At 50.5% G+C, this 11,399-nt stretch overlaps 1 protein-coding gene across 1 annotated transcript in view; it reads right to left on the bottom strand.

Annotated features, from left to right (window-relative positions):
* Positions 1 to 3,890: 3,890 nt before the first annotated feature.
* LOC144148436 (neprilysin-1-like) overlaps positions 3,891 to 11,399 on the bottom strand; it is a 19,391-nt gene continuing 11,882 nt past the window's right edge. The window contains exons 3-5 of the mRNA XM_077679971.1: positions 9,271 to 9,603; positions 5,943 to 6,644; positions 3,891 to 5,153 (exon numbers count right to left, since the gene is read on the bottom strand). Coding sequence (XP_077536097.1) covers positions 4,113 to 5,153; positions 5,943 to 6,644; positions 9,271 to 9,603 — 2,076 coding nt within the window. The 3' untranslated portion in view covers positions 3,891 to 4,112. The remainder of the gene's footprint in view (positions 5,154 to 5,942; positions 6,645 to 9,270; positions 9,604 to 11,399) is intronic.

Here is an 11,399-nt window from a genome sequence, read left to right as displayed (position 1 = left end):
TGCGGCTTGGCCAGGCTTGGCGCAAAGAAGCCAAAAAAATTTACATTGACAGCCATTCAACTTATTACACAAATAAAAATGTGAAGTCTAATGTGCAACAAAATTTTAAAAGTATAATATTGTGTGTTAGCTTAATTTTAAATATATAGTTTTTAACAACTTGCGCCGACTGCCGGACGGCGCACGAATCAGTCCACTCGGCCGCGATAAGCCCGTGTGTCCACTCTTCTAATTTTTTATTTCTCTATGGCAGCGCGCCCGAAGGAAAGGAGACCGCGGAGAGAGAGAGTACTGCACATGCGCACAGTGCGCAGCCGCGCGCGGCGCCTCGCGCAGCGCGATCGCAGATGTCGGGAGAGAGTGTTCGCTGTCGGAGAGAGGAGAGGAGGGAGCGGAGGAGAGACGCAGAAGTGCGGACACGGACGACGGATGCACGCAGGACAGGATCGCCGGTAAGAGATGCTCCTCTCAGCGTTGCATCTAAAAGTTATCTCCTTGGTGCACTATTTTTTGCGATAGTGATCTGGGAGTCCAAATAGCGGCAAAAAATGTCACTTTTCAAGATCCACTGATGGGTATAGATGAGCAGTTTGTGTCTGTTTCCTGCAACGCATTTTTAGCTACAACATGTATAGATTTCTGTAGTGTCCGGCCTTTTAATTCGCGCGCATTGCGTCACAGCTCGCGCCTCAACTGTAAGCCACACACACGCAAAAAAGTATACAAATGTAAAACAAGAAATAGCAAGACTAAAAATATAAATAATACAACACAAGTTGGAAAACGCCGCCTCCCGTACTACGACGCTTCGTATCGAAAAAAATTCCCCGCATTTCCCCGAGGGGAAGAATGTGAAAGTGCGAATGCACGAGTTGAATTTGCGCGGTTCGGTAATGTTCGCGAAAGAGAGATCAGACACACACACACAACTACAAAGAAAGAAAGATGCATTTATTCACAGACACCTATTTGTGTTGTCGTTGTACTTGATTGCTAGAGCGGATCTCAGCTTTGAAATTTCGTGTCAGTACTCCTTTAAGCAGGTGCATTAGCCCTTCTCACGCCCGATTCTTGGCCAATCCCCCACGTGGGTATGTGCCATGTCAGCGGCCAGGCAGCGCGCGCCCATCTCCCCCCGTTGCCAAGGAAGACGAGGAGATTCCTGGCCAATCCCCCACGTGGGTATGAGCTATGTCAGCGGCCAGGCTGCGCGCGCCCATCTCCAGGTGCGCGGACATCGCCGGTGGACGCAGGTTCAGGGTCGCTTAAGAAGTGCATTGCACTTAAAACATACCTTTCGCCCCGTTTCTACACCTTTTGGACAATCCAGGTTGTGGTGGTGCACCCGCTCTACGTGTCCATGAAGGCCTTGACTGCTACTTCGGCAGGCAGGTTCGCGCGGAACACAGACTCATGATTTGTTGACGCGAGGTCATCTCTGACGACCTCGAGCGGGTGCTCGTGCTCATCCATGAATCAGAATGTTATAAGCTTCGCGACCATCGCGTGAATGCGCGGGGGACGCGCGTGGCGCACACAATTATGAGGACGGACCTTGTGATGGGCAGTTTTGCGCGAGTGCGAGGAACAGACGAGTATGGCGAATAACACACTCGGTGATGTTCAAAGCAGGCGAGCCACCGATGTACGCGTGTGCTTTCGACCGAATGAGAGCAAACGTTGTACGCTTCGGTAGGGAGTCCAAAGGTCCACCTAAGACCAAAAAAAAAAAACATTTTTGCCTTCACTTTATTGGGTGTGCTTGTTTTCCGGCACGTAAACGATAACTACACATGTACGTGCGAAAGCGTCCATCCGCGCGCGCGCTTTGAGCAACGCGCCGAGCGCTAGCTTAACTATGAACAGCATGGGAGACCAGCGACTGACGGCGTGCAAAAGAGCGCAGAGAGCGCGTACGCCAGGCTTGCGCTCGGAGCGAAATCATCGGCCGCCCCAAAGCAGTGCGATCACAAAAGATCAAAATAAATTTTTGTCTTTATTTTTATGAGAGTGTTTGATTTCCGGAACTTGTATAATTGCCACATGTATGTGAAAGCGTACATCCGCGCTCGCGCACTTCGAGAACTCAGCCGAGCGCTTATCTAGAAACACGATCGGAGGTCAGCGTCACCTTGCAGGCGCGCAAGAAGGGCGCGAAAAGATCAGGGGCTCAGGTTCAAATTGTCAACTTTTACCACATGTGCGTCAGCTTCCCCAGCGCCGCCAGCCAGCCCCGCCCACGGAGCGAAACCATCGTCCGCCCGCAAAGCAGCCAAAACGATGCATGGGAGGGGGGAAAAAAGAAAAATTCCACCTTGCATGAAGTCGTGCATATAGAGGAAGTGACATCATGGTGCTGCGTCCAAGGAGGTTAAAAAATTGCAATTTTTTAACCTCATTGGCTGCGTCGCTGCTAAGAGGGTGTGGTCTGCCTGGGCCCCTACGGGATATGGTTTGGGAATACGCGGCCGGGCCGATGATTCCAGAACGGAGAAAGAGGGAAGTTGTTCGCTAGGCGGTGGCTGGCGCGTTGTGTGTTGTGCCCTCTCTCTCCGCGACGGCGCAGTTATAAGAAGAGAATCCGCGCCGAAGCAAATGAGCTACGTTTGGACTTCGTGATGTGAAAACGGCTTCTGCCAGGTTGTGCACCATACCACCGGCGACCCACGCCCTGGAGGACTCCAACGTACTCACGGGCCTTGAATGACCGTGATCGTCTCTGACGGCCTGGCCTATACGACGAAGCCACGCTTCACAGGTAGCCGAATCACCTGCTCCACCTGTGCATCGTCCGGCCCGGTCGGTGAATATTGTTCTCTCTTATATGCATCGAACTGTTCGTTTTCTTTTAGATGCGGCGCATCTCTTGCTCTGAGGCATGTCCCTCCTGTTTCAACGTCGGCGTCGGCGGCGTCCGCACGCCACCTGCGCATGCGCGACTCTCCTCCGCTTCTCTCTGACAGCTGTGCGCAACACTCTCACTCCATCTCATTATCATAGACAGCTGCGTGCGCGCGCTTCGCTCGCTTCGCTTCGCTCCGCTCCCGTCGCGCAAGTGCGCGCATGCGCGACTCTCCTCCGCTGTCTCCTCTCCTTCAGGCGCTGTGACTATAAAGCGGGTAGCGCGCTACGGCGGTTCACTCAGCGCTCGCTCTCGTTCGACTTCGCGTCACTTTGCTTGACGACTGCGTGCTTGACTCTATTCTTCCGATAAAGACGTGATGGAAGCGACGGTCCCTTCAGCGAGTGTTGTGACACAATCCAATACCAGCGTCACTCCAAACGCTAAAGTAAAATTACCACCATCTTTCCGCGTATGAGAACACCCGCATGTGATGTAATGCATCATACGCGTTCACAACACGTTTCACCCGATTTAGAGAATCAACCCAATGGAAACGCCAATTGAACCCCCCGATGCGTCACATCACATCAGGGTTCCCTCGCGGGGAGATGGGCGTAATTTTTTAACTACTCTACTTCGTAATATCCATTTGTTAACGCTCCTGATTGTATCTTTTTGGCTAATTTTGAACTGTTACTCACATTTGCATCCATTCTAAGTTTCCTCTCGTTTACGTTACATAACCTCGCGCTTGTGCAGTGTTTTGCCTGTCCAAATATACGTCTGTGTTGTTTTCGTTCAAGGCTCTGACTCATTCTTACCGCTCACCCCCTTCGTCACCTGTGCCCTGTAGATTTGGTGGGGTTGTTTGCTCGCTTGAGTCGACCCCCCACATCTTCTATCAGCGTACCCAATAAGAAAACGGTGACACTCACACAAGTAACAATCGCAGACATCGAGCCACTGAATATGACGTGTAACAGTTGGGAACACGAAGACCATGGGAATATGATATCTTGAGACAGTAATATGAAAACATAATATGGGAATATATCTTGCGACAAAAATATCTTGAGGTAGCGAAAATTATTTCGCACAAATTACGCACGCGAATGGTCCGTCGTTTGACATACCAGGAAAAAGAGCTCACTAAGAGTTCCAATGCGCATTCACATGAACATCCAACCACCGGCAGTAGGTTCCAAAACAATGCGTGTAAACAAGAGGTACGTCCCAAAAGCGCTGCTTATCATTGCGGAATATTATTTCACAGTAGGTCGCACTTTTCGGTCGGGTTCATTGGCGTCCCGTCCGCACACGTAAAGGCTTGTGAGAACTGCGGTAGGAACGTCAGCGGCAAGTTGCAGGCCGATGGCGGTGTGTAGTTGGCAATGCTTCCGCGGCACTTCGGAAGGCAAAACGCCATGAACAGCAGCTGCGTACCGCTGTAGCGCGTAAGGCCTGGCAACCGCATCCTGTTCCGGTGGTCATCACGTGCACTTGCGTCGTAGGCATCTACCAAGGCGCCCAAGGCAAGAGCCTCGGCCAGGGCAAGAAAGAGGTTGACCCTTCTATCTTTACCGAACGGGCTGGAATGAAAGCACTTCCTCACTTCTCCGCGGGCTTTCAGTGGCCCTGAAACATTACGGTAGGACTTCAGCGTGAACTGGCCTAGTGTTTGGGCGATTTCGGCTCCTAAACCACCGAAGTTCAGGCCGGGGACCAGATCGACGTCGTAGAGCGGGAAGGTGAGGGCGTAAGGCATGAGCTGGAAGTCGGAAAGTCCGTAGAAGGTTGCAGTGAATTGGAGCTTCGTTAAGGACGCCAACACTGAGCTAACTTCTACGTCCCTGGCCACGTCGAATTCGTCGCTCTCTAGTGCGACTTTCGAAGACGTCTTGCGCAAGTTGGACAGGAGAGAATGTTCGTCCATGTCAGGGAATACCATGAAAGAGTCTCCACTGCCCCGGCTGGTTTTACCGTGGCTTGTCCCTCGGCCACCGGCTTGGACGAGGCCAAAGAGTGTGTCGACCGAATCCCAGTCAGCGATGACGGTGACGTTTTCTTTGTACCCGATCCACCGTCGCAAGCGCTCGTGGAAAGAACTTCGCACAGACAGAGCGATGCGGCGGGCGCCTTCCAGCGTCGACGAACTCTGGTACCTCTCGTTGTATCGTGTGAAGAGGTTGGGCCCAGACACGGCAAAGGCCCTGCTGAAGCAGAAGGCCCCGTGCAATATTTGCGTCGCATTATGGTCTCCGCCGTAGAAGTTCACGATGAGCTCCTGGCTTGCGAATAAGGCGCCCACCTGAAACGAGTTGCCGAAAATGATATTTAAGTATGAAGGCATGCAAGCAGGACATATAAATGCTTCAACTTTACTACGCGTCCTTTGCTATTTTTCTGGTATTTCGCACCGGTAGGTCCACAGAGCCTTACTAGAAGGCGTGTTTTCCAATTCACAGTCCCTATAGGCACCATCAAGTACGAGCCGGGAAGGTAGGACGGCGATGGTGCTTGGAGTAAGGCGGAGAGCCTCGTCAGGACAAGCAGCATTCTTGGCTGGTCCCATTTCGCGCGTTGCGTCAAGCGCAAGAAATGGCTCACTGGTTAAGCAGTAATTTTGCTATTTCAAAAACGAATCAGAAACGTACCCTTACTGCCCATCATGCATCATTGCCACCACCTAACTTAAATGACCAAGTGAGCCTGTCCCAATCATCACTTTCCTTCTACATAGCTCGGGAGCAAGGTTTCAGCGCTGGAGAGCTCCGATCCGGTGGGTTAAGCCTCCGTGACATATGGGCCGTCATGTTGGCCGCCAGGCTAAGACCAGCGGGCATCATGTCGCCGTAATATAGCTGGGCTCTCGACTCATTGAGCAGATAAGCGGCCAGTTTTTGTCGACATAATTTGTTTACCGTGTGATCGCGAATTGGTTCACTCCCTGTATGCAGAATCAAACGGAGAATCACAAACGACTTCGTGGGCCCATTATGGCTGCACGCGCACGCCAAATTGGCCATTTAACGCTTTCACGACAGGAACGCGTCCTAAAACTCGCTAAAAGTTGCCAACAAAAGGAAAAGAAACTCACCTGCACGGTGCACCAGGAAATGAACAGATGCATCTTGTCAGTTTTTAGCTTTGCCCAGAGCTCTAGAAAAGCTTTCAGGTAGTCACCGTTTGCCGTGCCAAATTCAAAGCCGGAAGAAGGTATGGGTTTTGCGAGGTTGAACCGGGAAAGAGCCTTTTCCCATCCGGCACGAGAGAGTCCAAATGAAGAATTGTCCATGAGGCCCGGGAAGGGGGCGGGAGGGATGACCTCGGGTCGGTAGTATGCCTGTGTGAGAACCCTCACCGCTGCCTTTTCTGTCTTCATGACGTCTTCAAAGGACACCAGGTCACCCGGGTGGCTTCCTTTGCTCTCGTTGCCGGGCGATTCAAAATATCGGCGGAGATTGTCGAAATAGAGTTCGCGCTTATCTGGAGGCGCCGTCTTATCTGTCTTGTTGATAATCTCTATGATGGTCCTGCCGCTGTTCAGGACAAGCATTCCAGAGGGATGTCGATGGGACAGCCACAGCGGTATGACTCTAAACATGACGTCCCAGCCAAGCTGAAGCGAAGTGGCTAAAATGGTGTGCGGTATATCGATCTCGGTTGGACGACGAGGCCACGTTATTCCGGCTTCCTTCAGGGCCGCCTTCACGTCAGCCAGTGCGTCGCGTTGGCCTTGGAGCACGGCATCGCAGCTGCGGTAGAGCGCCAATCCACGCTGTGCGCTGTCTTGACCAGTCTTGCAGGAGGGATGAGGTGTGAAATAAGAAAACAACAATTCATGACGGCTTCGACGGAATTTTGTTTTGTGAATAAACGAAATGCTATTATAACTGTAACCAGATGGACCAGGCTTGATCTGTTTGATGAATTTAACACGAATACTGCTTTTGACCTGTTTCAAGGTTTTTCCATGTATACATCTGAAGGTCGAAAGACCTTTAAAAGCTCATCCACCATAATATTGTCCGAGTTCTCACTCGACTCTCGTGCTACGTTAAAAGGGCTGGTAAGCGAAAGCTTACTTCGTCAGCAGCAACAATGTGTCCAGTATGTTGATGAATCTCCACTTTCGGGTAAAGTTCTGGTTCGTGCCTTCCAATCTATCCTCTGCCGCTCTCTCATTTCGCTGGTCAGCATCTGTTGCTTCAAACATGGCGAACCAGTAGTAGGTTGTCCCAACTACATTTAACGCCCAACTACAATTATATTACTCAATATAAAGTAACGGGTATTCAACTCCCGATTGTTGTAATATTGTTGACTCACATAGCCTCCCCTTGAACGCTACTGTCATCGATATTCTCAGTTTTTAAATGGTTCTTTCAGCGTACTTAGGCTTCTGTTCACATTTCGTGGGAAGAGCCAAGATTTCTAGTGATTGTTTGTAAGACACATACTCTCCCAACGTGCTTACAGATATTTTGCAGCCAAAACCGCTTGACACATGTTTATTGCCACATGAAACGCAAGCCTGGATCAGGCTTTTTCGGAGGCGCTGGCAGAAATGTTTCTAAAACCGGAACAGAACAGGTTAAAGATCATGAAAAATGAATTGGCCCGGCAGTTGAAGCCAACATACCGGTCACGTTGTTGAGGCTTAAAAAATTTTTGATCTTGCACAATCTGTGTAGTTACACATGGGTCGAAGCAAAACCACTTTCCGCGTGCTGTACCTGCTGGAAAAGACACCTCGCGAGGGTGAAACTCGTTTCATGTCTGCTATGAAGAATAACAGCGCCGTTATTTTAGAGACTGAGTGAAACACAGCTGATTACGTCGTTAACTCTCCTTTGTTCCTCAAATTAAAGCGACCACTGTTTTTTTCCCTACCCGGCTAAAGCGCCATATCGGCATGTACCACGCCTGCAGATCAACAGAAGGGGTGAGTGAGGAATAAAGGAAAGAAAAACTTTTTACTCGATAGAGTTATAGAAGGCGATTGAATTAGCTATGATGTGTTAAAGCCGCTCTATTACCGGAATGGAATCGGTTTGTTCCGGCTCTGTCCCCTTACAAACTAAGGGTAGCTGTCGCACCAGCACTGTGTTCTGCGACGTCGCCCAGGGGTAGGCGTTCTAAACGCGAGGGCATACCCGTTTGTTTTAAACGAACGGTTCATAAGAAAAAAAACCGTTTTCGTGCCGATGAAGCCTTCGTGTTCATAGATATGCCTGCTTGTTTGGACGGGAAAAGTTGTAATTTGCATAGAATATTTTTTATATTTATTTGTTTGTTTACGCCGAGGCACGCGATCCGTTACAGAATTCGCACTTAATGGGCCATCCGCCATTCACGTTGACTCGCGGAAGGTGAATATACAGCACGGTTCAGGGAAGAACGCGTTAGATGCCTTTTAAATGCATAGCATTTTAGTAACTCACAATGTCACGCGGCGTTGGCGTGCCTCGTCGTAGTCCGCATGCGCGCCTTGTCGTAGTCCGCATGCGCGCCTTGTAATCCGCAGCCAGGAAGAAATAACAGATTCCGGCGCCCGGTTTCGAACCCATGACGCCGCTGGCGGAACGCAAGGTGCTTGGCGCACTACCGACCGAGCCACGAAACCGACACAGATTTCGATGCACCGAACGCGCCTTATATCCTTCACTCATTTCTCGTTTGTTTCGAAAGCGCCACAAGTTGTCCCGCGCCTCCAAAAGATGGCGACACGGGTCCCGCGATCGAGAGATACGACTTGCCGGCGCACCCCCTCGGAAATGCTGTGCATTTGATCGTGCCCCTCGCGAGGGAGATGTCTTTTTTGTGATATTTATTTACGTTCTCATTGCTTCAGTGGGACATTGTTCGGATAATTTATTTTATCTGGAGCGGCGATTCGTTTTTCAGAAGTTTCTATTGGTTTTCCGATACTTTACTCTTAGAACTTCTTGATGTGTGCGCAGGCTTCTTCTAGCCACATATTTCAAGTATGCTTCAATCTGGAGGATACTTCCTAAACGATCGTACCTAATATCTTGAGGATACTTCCTGAGCGATCCCACCCAATATCACTCCAACCCTGATGCCTTGCGCCGTGTTAAAATAAACACACCTTGTTCCAGACACTCAAAGCTCATCGATCGTTTCTAGAGGTTGATAAACAAGGCTTTTATCTGAATTGCTGTTCGGCTGCGAAACGCGTGGCCGTCTTGTTTTCCGGTTGTTGACTTGAAATTCTTCACCGAGTTCTATTGATGATCGTACAGTGGTCATACTTGCGATTATATTAGTTTCCAGTCCGTTTTAGCAGGCGTGCCTAAGTGCTGGAAGAACTGACGGAAGGCACGTGATGGCAGCAAATATAACTGCTGAGGTGCATTTACCGCGGCTGAGTAAGAGCGGAGGGAGGCTCCAGCGGAACTCACCTTAGGCAGGTACGTCACGTTCACGAGTCGCACCATTGTCTCGATGGCGTCAGCCACCAGTTTCTCGGGAACGCCCTGCTGGGTCCACCGGTCGCACACGAACTGCGTGAAGCTCTCGCACGGGTTCACGGACACGTTCAGCGCGTCGCCCAGGAGTCGTGCGTAGTCCTCGCAGTGGGGCGTGCGGCACGTTTCTTGGGTAGTGATTTTGATGGAGAATAGGACGAAGACGAGCAGTAGAAGAGCGCCAACAATGGCGGCGAGAACCGCGTTGACTTGGAGCAGCCGCCGGAGCCTATTCCTCAGCCAGTTCTCACTGTCCTCCTCGAACGCCTGCGCACGCGGGCGACATCGCTCAGAATTCAAATCAAATCTTTTTATTTCCAGAATGAATTCTGGACGGTTCCCTGACTAAGAGCTGTGAATCAGCTTGACGAAGGACAGGGAACCGTTTATTCTGGTGGCATGTGCAAGTGGTTCGGGGCAATCACCCCATACACTGATGTGGAGGGAAACGGCTGCGCCACACTAACGAAAAAAAAAAAATTGCGGCCATTTCAATCTGTTTAGGTGAATTGCCCGCGAACCATTCTAGCACGCAGAATTTAGGTGAAAGGTAGAAGCATGTGCTACTTCTCTGGAGCCTTGACGGAGGTCTTTTGAGGGAAAATGTTTAGCGTCTTGGACACGATGCCTACATCAAAACGTAACATAAATTTGGCCTCGGTTGAACGGGGTAAAACCAAATATTTCAGTGACGCTCCATTTTCCCCGGCGTGGTAGCTATGGCGTTCTTCGGCTGATCCCAATAACGCGTGTTGGATTCCCGGTCGCGGCGGCGGCTTTTCCGATGGAGGCTAAAAGCGAAAACGCCCGTGTGCTTCGGATTTCGGCACACGCGAAAGGTCCAAAGTGGCCAAAATAAATACGGAGCTCTCCACTGCGGCGCCTCTAGTCGCCTGTGTTGCGTCGGCGCGTTAAGCCTCATATTCAATCAAATGATCCGTTATCGGGGTGTCCGCATTCTGAACCCGCACACAATTGCAGGAAAGAACAAGACAGACGCTGCTCCGCACAGTATACCCGCTGCAGGCGCGATTGCGAATCAAGCGTTGCGCAGTGAACCTGTATTGCTAAATGTTGGTATAAATGTATAACTCTTCGCTAATAAACAGGTAGAAGAGTACCACCTTGCCATGTCCTCTCTCTCGTCTGTCGTTTCTTTGCGCTAATCATGATGTTACTAGACCGTATCCACAGGCCCAACAACATGCTGCCCTAGAGCTGTGATACACCCAGCGCCTGCTTGTATCATTCCCCACGGAGCGCGCCCTTCCTCTGTGCCCCTACCCTCGCTACGCACCCTTCCTGTCAAAGCGAACTGGCGATTGGACGCTTCCTTGTAAAATAGCACGAAAAATTTGCTTCCCCTCAGCTGAGTTTGCCCTTACTGTTACTTCTAATTCCTCACCTCACGGCTTCCCTTTGGACGAACAAGCGGTTGCATGCGTTCAAAGCGGAAGCCGTCAGCGTCACGAATTTGTGTGGACGGTGGGTGAAGCGTGGGTCTGTCGGCGCCCGGACGCCACGAGGTGATCGCTTGAACTCGGCTGTGCTTAAATTTCAAAGGAAGCTATCGGGCATTTTCCCGGTTTATCCCTAGAGTAACAAGCTTCGCGTATCACAAAGAAAATGTCCTGTGCACGCCACATTCTGCGGACACATTCCATCAATGAACACGACACTTTCCACTCTGCGTGAAAGAACCAAACTATAGAAACATTCATTGGGCGAAATTCCCAGTTTTGTCCACTTCGTGTCCGTCACCAGGTGTCCATCTCGAGCGAGCCCTGATTGGCCGATCGCAGACGACCTAGATGTGACACGGCGCCGTGATGGCGTTGCGTCGGTATCTGTGTATATCAGTGGTCAAAAACCTACGAAGTGCGACTACCTCACTACAGAAGTAGACGGGAAATCGTCATTTTCGAAACGAACCAATATGGGAGTTCTGCCACCTGAACGTTTTCTTCTGGTACGTCGAGATTTTCCCATAATTTTATTATTACCACGTTTTGTCACCTTTGCTTCTCTTTCGTGGACCTCAGCTGTACCGTTCGAAATGAGAA

Source organism: Haemaphysalis longicornis, unplaced genomic scaffold (assembly GCF_048455015.1).
Source record: "Haemaphysalis longicornis isolate Haplotype H1 unplaced genomic scaffold, Haemaphysalis longicornis Haplotype H1 scaffold_8, whole genome shotgun sequence".
In the NCBI taxonomy this organism is placed as follows: Eukaryota; Metazoa; Arthropoda; class Arachnida; order Ixodida; family Ixodidae; genus Haemaphysalis; species Haemaphysalis longicornis.
The sequence above is the reverse complement of the archived record's forward strand: the minus strand, read 5'-3'. Positions and strand labels throughout refer to the sequence as shown.